Source organism: Colias croceus, chromosome 19, assembly GCF_905220415.1.
Source record: "Colias croceus chromosome 19, ilColCroc2.1".
Classification (NCBI taxonomy): Eukaryota; Metazoa; Arthropoda; class Insecta; order Lepidoptera; family Pieridae; genus Colias; species Colias croceus.
The window spans coordinates 2,176,261-2,194,363 of record NC_059555.1 but is presented as its reverse complement, the minus strand read 5'-3'; the positions used below and the strand labels follow the sequence as shown (position 1 = coordinate 2,194,363).

Here is an 18,103-nt window from a genome sequence, read left to right as displayed (position 1 = left end):
ATGAATGAAAAATAATAATAATATAAAATTTATATTTCAGCATCATTAGAAGAGCAAGAGTATTTTGGGGAGGTGCTATTAGGTATAAAACAAGTTATAGAAGGTCATTTACATGAAGTTCAAGGAAAATTTCAGGAAAGGTAATTGAACGCTTAATTCGATAATAATAAAAAAGACCATGATTGTGTGCTGCGCACAAGTGTCAGAAGTGAAACTTCTTTGGCATGATTTCAAAGTCGCTATACTCAATGACGCGACGGTATTGCCATGACGCGACCTTGAAATTTTCCTCTCGACGTGCCTAAAAAAGTTTCACTTTAATATATTAAAATCATATTATTATTGTTTATATACAAAATATTATTTCCAGGTTCAATAGTTTAGAAAACGAAGTTCGAAAGCGGGATGAAATAATTAGCCAACTTCAGAATAGGATACAAGAGTTAGAGAGACTAGGTCTCTCTACGAATTCGGGTCCAATAGTAACTGATCCACTCCGGAATACGAACCCAGATACTAAAACACATAATGACACATCACCAAGCGATGGCTCAGAAATAATTGGTGGTTTTATGGTGAGTTTACAAATCAATTAATAATTTTGTATTGATACTAATGTTAAATGCAATTGGACAACAAATTGTAGATAAATCATGCAACCAGTTTTTTTTAACTCATTGCAAACTTCATTTCCTGTACTTAATGAATGTATTATAGCTGTCTGTGAAATAAAAAAATATACTAACGAAATTTATGAACTGGTGACGTCCAATTTATTTTTAGTACTCTTAAAAGGTATACATATTATATTTCAGTAATTTTTTCACACCATCCTATAAATGTTAATTTATAAAACTTCTGGATAATATTTTATTACCAATAAATTATTCTAAACTATTACTTATATAAAATGTATGTGATATGAAGTGATTTAAATATATGAACTATTGAATTGCAATACCTGCATAAGGTTGCTAATATTATGTATGTAAAAATGTATTGGTATGCAATAAATTATTTGAATATGAATTTGAAAACTATAATTCTAATCTCGTCCCCAATTTCAGAGAGGCGATTCCCTCGATACAGTATTTGCCACTTCTCCCGGCGAGGAAGACAAAAACAAACAAACAAAAACCGAGCCTTGCATCACCAAAACCGTGTCTAGCGATGACCTAACTGAGGAAAAACTCCAAGAACTAACAGGGGGAATAGAGCTTTCCAAACTTTCCTATACAGAATTGCAAAGTTTAGCCGAATCTATATCCAGATCTGATAAAACTACATCTGGGAAAGAGAAATGGAGTGTTAGTAAATCTAAAAGGCTGGATTTGAATCTAGATGGTAAAGCTGGGACGTATTCGAGGAAACGGGCTTCTAAGATAAGACAGAGGAAGTCGTGGGACCAGGAACATAGTGATCAGGAGGCGTTGGAAATGCAGGATCTGACCAGGTATCTCTTTGTTTTATTATTAATTATGATTGTACGTTTCTTAACCATATTGTGTATATTTTAGTATGAAATAGTTTCATTTGATAACAGTATTTTTCATAATTTTGTAATTACTTTTTTTATCTTCTGTAGCCGCCATTGTAGATGGTACAAATTCTTAGTACTATATTTAGATAAGTAATGCAACTTTAATATGAAGTCAACACGAAGACGGTATAATGTTTTATGAACCCTATTCTTGTTTTATCATTTTCGTATTTTATAAATTGTATTATACGTTCAAGTATTTTCTATTTCAAACATTTTTCTATGGAATCAATGAAATATTGATTGATCATATACTATACCAACATGACATATTACCCCCACCCCCAGGTCAATCTCCCCACAAACCACCTCGGAGGACCGTTCCCTTCTCTCCCCGGAACAGCCCCGCTGCAGACGCGGGATGCCGTTCCACTTCTTCGGCTCACATCTCGACACCAGCTCCAAGATCAAGAAGACGCTCTCTGTGGATACTGGCATGCATCATACGGGGCGGAAAGATAAGGGTGAGATATTGTTTGTATTTATGTGAGTTTTAATGTACAAAGAAATAAAAAAAATAAAACGCTTTCTATTTCTATTTCTAAAATTATGTTTGTATGATTTGATTGTTGTAGAAATCGATTTGATTAAAGGTGTTAAATTGTAAATTGATCAATTTGGAACGTTATAGTTATACAGATTCATTTATGCTGAATAGATATATTCTTGGCTAAAAGTAAGGCATAAAGAGATAAAATTAGTTTTTAGTTATTTGTTTATGTGACATGATCGTCGTAAGAATCGATTTTATTGTATTTTATTGACCAACTTAAAAAGTGATGCATCATATTATCATGACAAAAAATAGAAATAAAAAACACAGACAGATTTAAATCGTTCAATATGTGATTTCCATATTTTACCTGATTTTTTTTTGTTGTGACTTTTTATCGTAATATTTGGAAAATTTTCACTTTTGAAAATGTTAAATAGAAATTTGTGTTAACCACATGCAATCAGGCGATACATCTGTTTTCGCCGTTTATTTCTCCATTCTTCATATAAAGGTCCTTAAATTATTATCTTCCAGCACGTTGTGGTATATCAGAAGGCGCGCGCAAGTTCAGCCTGGGCGCTTGGTTCGGTCGCGCCCCGCACCCCGCGCCACACACGCTCCCCACACACAGAGCGCCCAGTGATGTCGTACTCGATATCAACACTGATTGCAGCTGGAGCGACACGTGAGTATACACACACCAACATATAACACTTAAACAGTCATGCAACATGAGTGCACATATATACATATACAAGCTACATGATTGCACACACACCTTACCTTAGCAAGGTGTGGTGTATCAGAAGGTGCTCGCAAGTTCAGTCTAGGCGTTTGGTTTGGTCGAGCCCCGCACCACACACACACCCCGCGCACATCACGCGCCTAGTGATGTTGTACTGGATATCAACACTGACTGTAGTTGGAGCGACACGTGAGTATACACACACACACACACATACAACAGTAATGCGTTAGCACACACCCACACACACACATACAGATACTTAGACGTTTATTCTTCTTTCATGCGATGCATGAGTGTCGCATGACACACGTATTCACACAACGCGCTTGCGCATGTACACGCACACTCATAATAGAAATTTCAGTGCGATAAAACTTCAATATTTTCAATTATAGCTCATGAAAACAGTCCATTTTTCCGTTTTCACCTACTAAGGGCCCTTAATAAATGTATTGCAATGACAAGATATTTTTAAATCATATTTTAAATAAAAAGTTTTCAAAAAAATACTTAGATTAAAAATATGTCCATTACATATTTTACAAACTATTTTTACTTGTCTTTTTTGTAGAAGAAATTTTATTATTAATATCATGGGTTCCAGCACATCAACATCGAGCGATTCAGAGTCGATCCCACACACGCCGGTGTTTGAAGAGTTCCTGTCGAGTCGTTCTCGAGACATCGCTCCCACTGCCACAGGTTTATTAGTTATATACGACAATTTATTATTACAATTGGAAATTATATTATTACAACTTGGAATACATAAATTATTATAATCTGAGGGAGGACATATGAGTAAAAACACGTTCCGTTCAAAGTCAGCCAATTTAGCTCGGTTGCGTTTTATCAGTTACGTTGCTAACTCTTTTTCTCTAAACTGACCACCACCTTCTATTCTCTATTATCTATTCTGATAAAGACGAACAAACATAAATAACTTCACAATGAAGGTTTAATAAAATAATTTCGTGGTCAGGGTTCAGTGGGGGGGGCGACTGGGAGGTGCTGATGTTGGCGGACGAGCTCCAGCGACGCGAGAGACTGCAGCTACGGGACCTGGAGGAGGTGACCTATACGTTCTGATTTTTTTTTTAATTATTGATTAGAACAATAAATAAAACCAGCCAAAAGCGAGTCGGACTCGCGCACCGAGGGCTCCTAACAAACAATCTGATCAAGGGTTCCGTTATTTTCCTTTTGAAGTTCGGAACCCTAAAAATCGAAAACGTTCATTGAAGAAAAATATTAATGAATAAATTTATTAATTAGCAAAAAAACTCTATTTTTTCTAAACAATTAACGCTCTTTCAAGTTTCAATTTAACTTTTTTTGCCGATTTGAATGTTTTTAAGCGTTAGGCTAATTTCCGTTCAAAATGGAGTGCAGTTGTGAAATATTTTGTATTCGAATTCCACCCGTCGTGATCGAATTTTTTATTCTTTAAAAATTTATATTTACAAAAAATATTTTAAAGCATTTAAATGCTATCAACTATAAAGTATCAAGTAATTTTATTGTAAGCAGAACACGTATAGAATTCCTCATGAGAAAACCAAACGTATGTAATCAAGCTTAACCCCTCAGCTGTCGCGGCGCGCCGCGCCGAAAAGGTGCTGTCTGTCGGGAAAATTCGAGCGTTCGGCGCTGATTTGCCGATTTTTTTCGATATTAAAATTTGTGATATAAACTTTAACCTGTGAGACTCTTGTAAATTTTGATGCTAGCTAGATAACTAAACTTTATAATAGTTACCTTACTTACTCCCTGGCATGTTTATTTTACTTATTAGAAGCATTTTTTCCCACACATTTTGAATAAATGTGACATTGTAAAGAAAAATACTCATAAAAAAATAATATCAAGGTATTTTAGATTTTTATTTTTGTATTTTCATACTAGAATAGACAATCTTTTGAGTGAATATAACAAAAACATAGGTTTATTTTATAAAAATTCGAGAAACTTGAGTATGAATATCATCGTTTACGCATGAACATAAGCGGACGCGATCCCCAATCATGTTCATACAAATACAGACTTTACAGGGTGCTCCAAAATTACAACATTTCAAAATTTTTTGCTACTTGTTTTTATTTTTATTTTAATCAAAACTAGATAAAAACTAACAGTAATTTTTACTTTTTGGAAATATTTAGGTTTTTATTAATGTTTAAAAATCGTCTTATTCCTAAATGACGTCATTCTTATGGTGGGCTTTGTTCTAACGTCTGTATGTATAACGTCTCCACATCAATTTTAATTCTAATTTATTTTCTCTTACAATTTGCGATTAAGAAAATCTTTTTGTGGTAACAATAGCATTATGAAGAAATGCTTTTTTTTCTTTTATGCTCTTAATTATCTATACATATAATAAATCTGTAGAAAGGTCAATTCTGTACATTGAAAATATTGAAAATATAAATAGCAGGGGGTGTTACTGGATCGATACCAAGCCCAAATATGTGATTAAAAAAAAATTTTGTCTGTCTGTCTGTCTGTATGTGAAGGCATCACGTGAAAACTAATGTTTCGATTTCGATTTTTGTATAGATATACCTTATTATCCTGGGCGTAAATAGGATACTTTTTATCCCGGAAAAATACGTAGATAAAAAATCTTAATTTTTCCGCGCGGACGGAGTCGCGGGCGGAAGCTAGTAATAGTATAAAATGAAATGTTGTCCAACTACAAATCGAAAGGCACTGTATCCATTCAGAAAAATGTCTAAGCTGTACAAATGTGAAATCTACATTTAATTATACCATAACTTAATTATAAACCGTTACATTTAATTTATAAATCAAAAATTTACGGAAATTTGAGTTTGAAACATTTTTTATAAAATACAGCTAATGTAAAGGATAAAAATCAATAAACTTAAAGATTCAGAATAAATAAACAATTACATATAAATTATATACATCTAAATGTTATACTTATCATTCTAAAAATCAACAAATAATAGGAATCAGTAAACATACTAAATGAAAATCATTATATTATTATGTCCCTAGTTGTATAGAAGAAAGAATCGTATCATATTATTGTTTTATTTAAAAAAAATGAACGTTATGCCTTAATAAAATTAACACTCTCAATCCTATTTATTCATATAACTTAGCCACGCGTTACGCAAATAATTTAGTCCCTGGGGTAAATTAGCTTATGAGTAAATAAATAGTACAGAGATTCTCTAAAAAAATATCAATCATCCAAAGGATTGAAATAATAGGTAAGTACTTACTTAAATAAATTTTATTTAACTGATAGCAATATAAAAAATTGTTATGAAGCTTTGTGTCTGTACTATTTATATACTCATGTGGTTGTAATGTGTGGTGTTGACGCCAACATTGGCCAATAAATAGGAATATTTGCAACTTAGCACAAATAACGTTAACTTCTGTTCATTATTTCTTATAATATATCGAACACAACGACCTCCTTGAGACGACGATTTATTACCACGAGGTTCCACTTGAATTTGATCAGGAAAGTGATGAAAGCTATCCAATCTAGTTTTTATTTTACTTCAATACATGCAGTATTTCTTCCAAGCATATTGTAATTAAGATATAAACTAATCGGTAAAATTGTATTAAAATCGGTTCAGTAGTTTAGGGAGTCCATAGTACACAAACGGCATGAAACTTAAAAATATTTTGATTGGAATAAAATAAAACGTGTAATGTGTAGAATTTCATGAAGAATCCTGGTATCAGGAATGAAAAGCTGTAAATTCCCAGACACTGATCGTGTAAGTATTATCTGTTCATTTGACAAAGTATACAGAGTTATATTTTCTTGATTTCAAATACTGTTACGTCCTATTGTTAATGTAAGCCTTGGAGTGTCTTGTCTTCCATTACCACAAGGATCGTTGTTCCATTTGAATTCTCTTTTATTGATACTCAAATGCTTACGAATCGGAAAAAGGTAATCCTATCAAATAGTTACTTAGATATTTTTATTTTCAAATGAAAATTAAAATATCAAGGTGGAAGTTTATTTAGGGTTACCTAACAAATAAGTAATTATTGATTATGTAGTTTTAGACAGCAATGTGATATCTTCAAATAAAAAATTCATTTCTTCTTCTGGGTAATAGAAGCAGTTTTGACACCAAAAATACAATAATTGTTATCGCTAGTCATTTACAAAATGAGAGGATAGATTTATATTTTCAGGCGTACTGCAAATGATGCATTTAATTCGTTTATTAAATCTGTAATGTTCCAAGGCTATTTAAAGTCATGAATGCAAAAAAATAATCGTCTTCAGACAGCGATCAGAATGTACTACGTATAGTACATAAGAATAAAAAACCAGCCAATTGAGAGGACTCGCACACCGAGAGCTCCGAACAAACCATTTTTTTATTATGTTGTACATAACTCTAAAATTTTATGATTTTCGAAATTATCCCTCAATCTGCGCTATAAGAGAGAATATATTTTACCCCAATTTCAAAACTCTACGTACACGGGAAGTACCGTGTAGGTGTCGATTCCCTTGCGAATGTCGAAATTTGCGAAAATTTGCAGCATAAACGGCTGTATTTTTTGATTGCGTTGGTTTATAAGTTTGATTTTTTCACAGCTTCAATCAACTCAAATAATCAATATAAATTTCAGTTAAATGTCACATCACGCGCTCCTTTGAAAATGGGTCTTGACAGACAGACAGACAGAAGGGCAGAGGGATGGACAGACATAATCTTATTAGGGTTCTGGGCCCTTAAAAACCAAACCCTTTGGGATGCAGCCGTTAATACTGCAATTTTTAGCAAATTTTGACATTTGCAAGGCAATCAAAACCGACAGGGTACTTCCCAAGTACATAAAATCATTAAATTTGATATAAAGCAATGTTTTATAAAAACAGATAGAAGGATAATTGCAAAGAACATGATTTTTTAATTGCCATTTACAAATAAAAAAAAAAAAAAATAATTTCAACTTACAACTCATATGAACGCCTACATGTATTAACTTGATATTCACATTAAAAACTCAGATTTACCATTTAAGCTATAAAAAAAAAGTATGTGGTGACATCTATGAACTATCTGGGTTTCAAAAATAGAGATAAAAGACAACTCCCGTGTTGTCGTTCTTTTTGAAATAGTGAAACGACAGAAAAACAAAATAAACAGTTAATCAAACATATATGCCAACGTAATCAAAAGATACAACCGTTTATGCTGCAAATTTTCATAACTTTCGACATTTGCAAGGTTATCAAAACTTACTTTCCGTAAACAGAGTCTTGAAATTTGTTAAATAGCAACGTCATATAGCACAGATAAAGAATTCTAAAATCTGAATTAAAAGATACCTACAGCATAATAAAAAAAATAAGTTTGTACGAAGCCCTCGGTGCGCGAGTCCGACTCGCACTTGGCCGGCTTTTTATTTTTTCTGAAACTTAAGGTTCCCCAATAAATAATAATATGTTGTATTTGTATGAAGGTACATATGGTGTACAATAATTAAAGTGTTAAATTTCTTTTTGAGTTTTTCCTACACAAATTACATAGTATCACTTTGTCCTATATATAGGTCATAGTGAAAACCATTGTTCCCCATGTAGGTTTTTTTACTATTTTTCCAGCATATATACACTTTTAACCATAATATTCTAAAACTAAAAGAATTAAGAAAGAAAATGTGTCTCTGGAATTTTTTCGTAAGCAGTAGGTTACGGACTATAATTTTTGTAGTTTATTATGTATATCGTTTTTAACCTGAGGACAATAAATACCACAAAAACGATACCTTTTAATATAAACATAACATATTATCATGTACATTTTATTTTGTATGAAAATAAAAAATTTAATTGAAGACGAAATTTAAAAAAAGAGAGGTTGAATTTGTGAACATCCTGTATGTGGATTTTACGGGGAAATTATTGTCGGTTCTGATTTGAAAACAAAATATCTCTAAAATGGAACACAGTATAAAATTTTGAATTATATCATTAAAATCTTCATAAAATTTCTCGTAAAATGATATAAAGAACAAATACAATATGTAAAAAAAAATATGATTTACCAGGGGTCAAAAACTAAGCAACGTACAGTTAAATGGTAGATACATATTTGAAACCATTATTTATGGTATAATCGTTGGTAATTTTCATTATTTGGGCACATAAACATTAGGTTATATAGTCAATAACAATAAAATGAGCAATAAATAATTACCGTTTTTCAACTTTCCGCAAAATTTTACATTTTGTAAAACTTTAAAAGTTAAAAGTTACTCGACTAAAGTATGACATTATTACTGTTATATTTCGAATATTTATCGGTCAAATTATTAATTGATGGACTTAAAATATTCAGTAATTCATAAGCTATCAACTAAATAGTCGTTTATGCAGATTTAAACTATATTTGCGTTACAATGAGCCAATTTCCAACCGGCGGTGATTTGGCACAGATCTGTGTTCCGACAGACTACGGGTACAAAATTTTTGGCACAGATCTGTGTTCCGACAGACGAGGGTTTAATGCATCATAATTTTAATTCAATTTTTTTTCAACATAATAAATTTTTAAAGGAGTCAGACACACCACAACGCGAAGACAGTGGCGACGAAGTTTCACAGGCATCTAGTTCTCACCACACATTACATACAGAGACTTGTTTCAGCGAACGAGTTACACAGGATTATCAGGTATGAATATAATGTAAAAATTAATTACTTTTAAAGTTCTCATTATTTGTGGAACTATCAGATAGGATTTTTTTTAACCAAATTCGATTCTTGGTGATTATGAAAAATAATCCAATATTGCCTTTCATCGTTATCTATCACTGCTATAATCATGTTTGAAGTATTTTTAATTTACGATTTAATCATCTTCTACCACTTAAAAACTACACCTTTATCAACATATAATTATTTTAAGTAATAAAACGTTTATTATTCACAGACGCGTTCAGAATCTTCCCTCCGTCCATCCCGCGGGATCATCCTGCGCGCCGCCAGCCTCGATCGCGATTCCCCCCACTCGCGATCCCTCCCACATTCCCATTCGCATCCCCACCAACCCCACCACTCGCTATCCCACCCACATGCGCTATCCCACCACTCTGACTCTCTATCTCACCAATCTCACCCTCACTCACAATCCCATCCATATCCGCTATCCCACCAATCCCATCCACAGCAATTATCCCATCACCAATCCCATCCACACCAGCTATCCCATCACCAATCCCATCCACATCAACTATCCCATCACTCAGATTCTCTATCCCACTCCGATTCACAATCCCACTCGGAATCCCACTCGCTATCCCAATCAGAATCCCACTCGTTACCCCACTCCCGTTTTCCCCTGAAGAGTGGGAGTACAGATTCACAGCGGAAGAGACTCTGATCCCTCGTATGGGCTCTGGCCAACGTATTATTATTATTATAAAGTTATTAATGTTACATGCGATTCAACAAAGAATAGCCTGATCAATTTGGCGCCATTTTCGAACGTCCGAGGTATCCATTTAATATGTATTAAAACATATATCGTTCGCAATTGTTTTTAATAAATTACGATAAAATGACAGAATGACATAAGGTTTAATAATTTTCCTATTCTTAGTTGAATCGCATTGTACAAACAATAAATGAATATTGTAAATATAGTTTTAATTTCAAAGGACTCCATACTGTAATTGATGTAGGTATTAAGACAGCGTTTACTATAGACCTCTCCTTATGAATGTATTTATATATAATATAAGATTATTATTATTAATCTAAAATGTATAGGTATTTACTCCATATTCAATATTTTTTTGTTTGTTTTATTAATATTTTTAATAGTAACGGACGAGAGAATCGTGTTAAATCTATCTAATGTATGACCACATCGGGTCAATTATTAATTTACTAGTAGTTTAATTTACATAAAATCCAAAAAATATATATTATTATTATGTTTAAAATAATGTGTTATATTTAAATTTAATATTATCTTTCAAAAGGTGTTATCGCTATAACGTTATTAAATAATAGTTTTTATCATTTAAAATGAAATTAAAGAAACTATCATATTAATAATTTGTAATATATTTATGTTTACGTTATAAGAATACGTTGAAATATTATATAAACATTTTATATTATACAATATGTATGTTAAAGCACAAACGCTATGGAACAACCTACATAATGTAATCCCATCTAATCTATTCTGATAGATAAGTCAATCCCACACATTATCCTATATATTATTATTATCTCCTAAAAGCACAATTTAAATATATAATATTTAGAATATACACAAATATATTAAAAATAAAATTAATTAGGTAGGAGAACATTCTTATAATTGCTTTAAGTAGTCACGATCCAAAAAACATGTGCCAATAAGTAGGAATTTAACCGTTGTAAATGTTACGAAATATAGATAATTCTAGTGTAAACTTAAATATATTATTATTGTAAATTAATCATTTAAAATAAGTTTAATTCATAAAACATTTTAGAAGAAATATAGATATTATGTGTTAATCATTTTAGGAATAACTAAGTACATTGTAAATAATTATTTATGAAATTAGTGAGATTAATTTCCGATAAAATCTAATGTAATATACATATTTCATTTATAATACAGTAACCACTTTATATAAACGTGGCTATAGTAAGAAAATTATCTAATTCTAGTAATTTTAGTCTCTAGATATTTTAGATTTATTATTTATATTAGCACAATGCAAAAAAACAACCTCATTGTTTGACCTACATTGTTAGATTGTAAGAATAGATAGAACTCTATTTATACTAAGAATGGATATTTCAATTGTACTAGAATTGTAAAGAACGAAATATAAATAAAATGATGATATATATGAACTGACTTTTATTTGAGTATCTACCTGTATTCCCTTAACCATTATTTTTACTGATTTGTACATGCTCCTGACTTTCTAACAATATTATGTTTGTACAATAAATAAGTAAGAATAGATATATCGGTAACATTTAAGTTGGGATAAAAATTTCAGTTTGATTCAAATGCACATAAAGGTGGATCCCATGGGAATGATTCTCTAGCCTGCTATCTCAAGACACAAAATGCATACAATGTTCGCTCAGCTACGAAACGTGACAAAAATAATAGAGAAACATAATTCGTATTTATAATAATTTTGGGTACATAATCATAATAATATTAGTAAGGAATCAGAGCATTCGAACCCAATAGCAAACCTAACGCAAAAAAGGGATATTATAAGTTGGCGTCATTTGTCTGTCTGTGGCATCGTAGCTCTAAATACGAATAGACTGATTTCTGAGGTGATAATTATTAATAAATTATGATCTAAGTAATTTTATTGCATAAAATTGACAAATTTAAGCCATAACCACTTGCCAACATTCGGCTTGCAGCACGATCCACATGTTGCACGACAAATGACAACGTGACAGTAAACAGGAACTACGGAAACAGTAGGTAGGTATGTCCAAATGTTTGAAACATGCGCATTGTAAAATATAGACTCGAGAGAAATAAAACGAACAGATAAATAATAAATTTTATATTTCACACATAGGTACTTTTATAATAGATATAAATTCTAAGTTACAATATCAACGATTAAATCTATGATTTATGAACTATAAAAACATTGAAATTCTTGATCATCGACATCGAAATGCACGCCTAATTGTTTGCGGATTGTGTCCTCCAGTTTAGCCAAGAGGAGACTGTCCTTATGTGGAACTCGCGGTGACTCCAACAATCCTGAAAAGTTTATTGCACGTGAATAATAAGCGTTTGTAAATTTTGTACTTAATTTCTGTGAACCTAAATAATATTATTTATACCTATAATAGAACGCTTTAATTCATTAAAATATTAAGATTAGCTAGCCAGGGTATACGAAAAAGATTCACAATTTATAAATATACATACTAACTACATAGTCAACATTTTATTATAATTAGTAGAAAAAAATCTGTTTATTATTAGAAACTAACCTTGCTGAATACACCTCATCGCTTCAAGCGCTTCAAAAACCAAGCCAGATCCGTTCTCGAAGTTATAAGGTTTTGGCGACTCATGCAAGCTGAACTTCTCAACCTTACCGTCCACATGAATAAGTTCAGTTGGGAAATGGAAGGGATCTTGAACCTGCAAAAAATAATTACTTAATAAAATTAGGATTTGGACTATTCTTTCTTGTATCGCTTTTTGTAGTAGATAGGCTTTAATTCTTTTTTTCAATAAAGACAGTTCAATACAATATATATTACAAAATACATTGTTCAATTGTACATTTTAAGAAACTCACAAAACTATAGAAAAAAATCACCCAGCACATACCGTAATTCTTCCCTTAGTCCCATACACAGTAGCTTTATTCCACAAGCGTAGTTTAGAGGTAATATTGAGCACAGCGCTTTTCCCCCCCGGGTACTGTAGTACTGCAGTGCACGCGGCGTCTGTTCCATACGCGTTCAGTTCCCCAAACGCATGTATGTGGATTGGTTCCTCCTTGAATATGTATTGCGCGAATTGCAGGTTGTATATACCGAGGTCCAGGAGTACACTACCGCCTAGTTCCTTTTTCCTGTAAGGATTTTATTAGACACAATTCAAAAACAAACGAAGACACAAAAAAGGGACTTATATAACTCGGTTTCTGGACCGATTGCCATGATTATATTATATTATGTATACAATAGGAAACTTCATGACCTATTGGTCATAGGTAAATCAATTTGGTAGGTGTTTTTGTAGATATTTTTATCAAGCCTTATCAATAAAAAAAACTCCCACACACGATTATAGATATAACTTAATTGTTTTCAAAACATAATTATTATCACCTCGTCAGGTGAAAGGTTAAAAAAATATATAAACAATATTATCCAAAACAAAACATACTTAAGTCTATCTACATCAGCGATGGGCAATCCAAAATTAACTTCAACGAATTGCACGTCGCCCAGTTTTCCATCATTGATCTCTTTTTCCAAAGCGAGGTAAGGGGCAGAGAATCTTGACCATATTGCCTCCATTAAGAAGAGTTTCTTCTCTCTAGCAATTTTTATCAGACTTCGGACTTGCATCAAGTTCATACACAGGGGCTTTTCACATAATACATGTTTGCCAGACAGTAGAAAGAGTTTTGCGTGCTCATAGTGCTGAGGGTTTAGAGAAGCTATGTAGGCGATATCTGGAAATAAATATCATGTAGTAGTTAGTAAGAGAACGCGGAATTTCCAAAAAAATATTCATTTTCTAACATATTTTACTATCGCTATCATCTTTCGCCAAGATTTCATCTAATCATATCCAATTCAATTCGTGTTAAACCAGCTATGGTAAGCAAAATGGAACATACATAAACGAGCTTAATAGAGAAAAAAATCGAATTGGAAACAAGCAGATAGGAGACACGCGAGTAGCTCAACAAAATGAGCTTGCTTGTTCTTTTAATTTGTATCTAAATAAAATTAACATGAACCAATATCATCGCTCTTCGCCATATCCTCATAGCTGTTGAAGACCTTCGGAATTCCGTGGAATTTCGCAAACTCTTCTGCCTTCTGCCTGTCCCGTGCGGCGACGGCTGCAATCACGCCATCTATCTGCTCCGGGTAGGAATTAAACGCGCTAGTGAAGTCGTGGGCTATCTTGCCCGCAGTTACTATTCCCCAGCGTAACGGCATCTAGATACATAATAGAAAACTTATAGTGTCTTGTATATTATGAAGACCAGATATATGTTAGTCGAGTAGTTAGCTAAGGTTGTTGTTCTTGTATTGTATGAGCCAAGTGAGAATTGTGGCTTAAAAGAAAAATACCAATTTAAAGAACTATCGCCGATTTTGAGATTTGACTCTCGCCTATTTCGTCCTTTATTCTCTATTTACACTGCGAACTAAATTATCTTAAAAATGAGAGAATATAGGAACATGGAAGAAGTAGATTATTATCTATTTTTCTATAAAAAAATATATATATCCAGAGGAAAATTATTATAGACTAGAGCGTTTGTATGGAGAACGCATATTAATTTAACAATCTTAATGTAGAAGAACGATATTTATCGACTATTGTCGATTGATATCATTATCTTATCAACATAATATGAATGAAATTGTACTATTGTGCAATAGTTACGGACGTATTGCACAAGAGTAAATTCAAAGTACTTAGGTTACCTATTTTGAGAGTCTAGTGTAGTTTCACATTTTTTTTTTTTAATTTAAGGATTTTGTATTTAAATTTACCTCAGATCAAATAAATATGTGTTATAGCAATAATTTTTTTCAGTACATAGCTACTAACTACTAAGTCAAAATATGTTAATTATGATTTATTTACACCTAGGATTCATCTTAATTATCACTGGGTCCCGCGATTTCCCCCGCGTGCATGAATGAGCTGTTTTCGTGGGTTATTCCTGTAGGAATATTTGTATAAACAATAGCCTAATTTACTTCTCGTAACAACAGCTATCTGTCAGTGAGTCCCGTCAAAATCGGTCCAGCCGTTGCCGTGATTATCCGGAACAAACAGACATGAGACAGACAGACAAAAATTAAAAAAAATACTATTTTTGTCGTACATATACAGCGTACACAAAATGTCACATGCATATTATGTAGGAAAATGTAGGAAAATTTTATTTCAATATTAAAAACACATTCCAATTTTATTATTTGTAAAGATTAACCCATGTATTGATAACTTATAGATTAATATGTTGATCAAAACAAATCCAACAACCGGCTAGTAGTTCGCTGTACAAGTACCTATGAAACTCATTGCATAAACAAAAATAGAATACATAATATTATTATTCTCTCGATTGAAATCTACCATAAGTACTCAGTCCTACTACGTAGATTTATAATTCATAATTGTACAAATTTGTATGATCTTAAGGCCGTGTACGCGGTCCGTGCGCTGTTTGGCTCAAATATGTGATTTTTCAAACCAGATTGTCCATCAACCACTTATCTTACAAACATATGAATTACTAATAATTTTAGGAAATTTTATTGTGTATATAGTTAGTTAAGAGTTTTTTTCAATCAATACAGTATTTGTGAATACCATCAAGATAACTGAGCCGATGATTACTTGATTTCACTTTTAGTGTCAATTTCGAAGCTAAAAATATCTTAAATCGCTAACAGATCTAACACACAATTTTTTTAACTAACTGCAAAAATCCTTATTAAAATAGTTAGTTAAAAGATTTTTTTATTTTGGACTCTTAACTTACGAAATTAAAATCCGAACAATGTGAATTTTTTTAGAAATCATAGTCGACAAAATGATTATTTTCACCAAGATATTTGACTTAGTTTAATATAATTTATACATATTGCAATAAAAGAACCTCTTACTTATAAGATAAAATTTAAAAAATCAACTAAGGTACCTCTATTATTTTTCTACAATTTTTTTTAAAGTACTATAAAACACTGCGCGCGACCCGATTAAAATCAGTCGGCAGCGAGCCTTTCCAGAGAGAGGACATGTTGCTCGGCGCTCTCCTGTGGACTTATGCTGTTCATAGTAAAAGGATAGCGCAAGCCGCGATCTATCGTAATAGATCGCGGAGATTTTGACTTGCGTTAAATTGAATAAGCCCTCTTAAACAGTGAAGTCAAAATCATAAGCAACAGTACGAAATAAAAGTTTTCACTCACAATATTTGGAAAGTATAGACAAACTCCTCCTGTAAATACCTAATCATGAAGTGCTCACAGAGCAAGGAAGTAAGTACTGACAAGTTCACAAGTGTCAAATGAAATCTAATTTTGACTTTTTTTTTGCTTTTTCCAGTCTAGATTTTTCAATTGTCACATCTGACGTCTTACATATCAACCATAGACATAGACCAGACTAAATAGCGCGCCGTGTAAGAAGTCTCTTAGACGAGGCACTTTTGGCGCCCTAGACATTGAGTTATTATCACAGGTTATTATGTACTACGTACTACATAATATAAACTCAATGGCCCTAGATAACATTGGCATGTGGTTCCCATCTTTTTTTTTCAATTATAATTCGTGGCATTTAGACTACTGCGCGCAGCGTTACATCTCAAATCGTCACTATCTCTGTGTGGTGTATTTCTCTATCCACCGTTTGCTTTGGATCTACATAACACATATTATTGTTATTTTACATATATTTAGCAAACAGTACAATACTTTTATAATATAGAAAGATTGAGGGATAACTACATCCCTACTTATATTAAAAATGCGAAAGTATCTATGTATGTCTCTTCTTCGCGCCTAAACCACTGATCCGATTTGGATGAAATTTGGTACAGAGACAGTATGACCCTAAGCACAAAAAGGTAAAATTCAAAGGAAAAATCCCGACCTTAGCGATTATACATTGAAATCTCTGTTTTGTGGCTATAATAAAAATCACATCTCTGAAAAAAAAAGAAAATATTTCAAATCTTACGAGAAAAATAATACTTCAACTTTGGTTAACAATTTTTTATTTTTATTTTAAGTTTATACACTACATAAAATGCCCACTTAACAACTAAACTTAATTAAATTGTTTCTTTAAAACGTCAGAGTTGAAAAAAATATTTATTAGGTAATATAACTTTTATACACTTTAGACTTACTAATTCAGTTGATAATGTTACACTTATTTATTATTTACTTCACGATTTCCATATAGAAATAGTACCACCCTATATTAAGTAAAATCTTTAAGAACTCCAAAAATACTGAAATATTGAGGCCCAGAAAGATGGCAAATTGTTTGTCAAAAAGTTTATTTTACTAATAACTTACGAGCAATTTTTAATTTCTACATTTATCTTGTCACTTAATTCGAATTTATAGTTAATTACTAGAGAATAAAGTTTATGGGAAATTGGCATATTCTTAACTAATACGAAGTAGCGGTAAAAACAGTGTAGATGTTTCATCACATCACATCATCATCATCATAATAACTTGCGATATGTATAATATCATTATATTATCCCCTAAAATTATTTTGATGCAAAAGTATCATAAGGCTGGTTGCAGAGCTTGACCGACCGTCAGTGCGTACCGTCGGTCCTGACGATACGCATTCAACAATTGTATGACTATGACACTAATGCGCATGACAATACGCGTGCGTATGGTCGGTCTAGCTATGAACGGTTTTATGAATTTCCATACATATTATGACAAGCGCGACTGACGTACGCACTGACGGTCGGTCAAGCTCTGCAACCAGCCTAATACATACTTAATAAATAATAAACTAATTAGGTTGCTGCAATGATGTATTTTATAAATTTA

The 18,103-nt window shown here is 32.2% G+C and overlaps 2 protein-coding genes across 3 annotated transcripts in view; one reads left to right on the top strand and one right to left on the bottom strand.

Annotated features, from left to right (window-relative positions):
* Nucleotides 1–11,046, top strand: part of LOC123700519 — a 55,421-nt gene extending 44,375 nt beyond the window's left edge. For both annotated transcript variants that reach the window (XM_045647756.1, XM_045647755.1), the window contains 9 exons: nucleotides 41–140; nucleotides 371–575; nucleotides 1,068–1,453; nucleotides 1,829–2,004; nucleotides 2,571–2,721; nucleotides 3,389–3,486; nucleotides 3,767–3,855; nucleotides 9,362–9,478; nucleotides 9,738–11,046. In XM_045647756.1, the coding sequence (XP_045503712.1) occupies nucleotides 41–140; nucleotides 371–575; nucleotides 1,068–1,453; nucleotides 1,829–2,004; nucleotides 2,571–2,721; nucleotides 3,389–3,486; nucleotides 3,767–3,855; nucleotides 9,362–9,478; nucleotides 9,738–10,187 (1,772 nt within the window). In that variant the 3' untranslated portion in view covers nucleotides 10,188–11,046. The remainder of the gene's footprint in view (nucleotides 1–40; nucleotides 141–370; nucleotides 576–1,067; nucleotides 1,454–1,828; nucleotides 2,005–2,570; nucleotides 2,722–3,388; nucleotides 3,487–3,766; nucleotides 3,856–9,361; nucleotides 9,479–9,737) is intronic.
* Nucleotides 11,047–12,336: 1,290 nt separating this feature from the next.
* LOC123700518 (trans-1,2-dihydrobenzene-1,2-diol dehydrogenase-like) lies at nucleotides 12,337–16,590 on the bottom strand. The gene is made up of 6 exons (XM_045647754.1): nucleotides 16,487–16,590; nucleotides 14,287–14,491; nucleotides 13,704–13,995; nucleotides 13,140–13,386; nucleotides 12,794–12,947; nucleotides 12,337–12,557 (listed from the first exon to the last, which is right to left on the bottom strand). The coding sequence occupies exons 2-6, from the start codon at nucleotides 14,489–14,491 to the stop codon at nucleotides 12,424–12,426; spliced, it is 1,032 nt and encodes a 343-aa protein (XP_045503710.1). The 5' UTR covers nucleotides 16,487–16,590; the 3' UTR covers nucleotides 12,337–12,423.
* Nucleotides 16,591–18,103: the final 1,513 nt, after the last annotated feature.

What these genes read in the sequence shown, in the direction of transcription:
- LOC123700518 (XM_045647754.1), bottom strand. Translation starts at nt 14,491, where the DNA reads ATGCCGTTACGCTGGGGAATAGTAACTGCGGGCAAGATAGCCCACGAC. An exon ending in GGCGAAGAGCGATGATATTG is followed by an intron (nt 13,996 to 14,286) that starts GTTCATGTTAAT and finishes ATTTATTTCCAG; the next exon opens with ATATCGCCTACATAGCTTCT. An exon ending in GCTGATGTAGATAGACTTAA is followed by an intron (nt 13,387 to 13,703) that starts GTATGTTTTGTT and finishes AAATCCTTACAG; the next exon opens with GAAAAAGGAACTAGGCGGTA.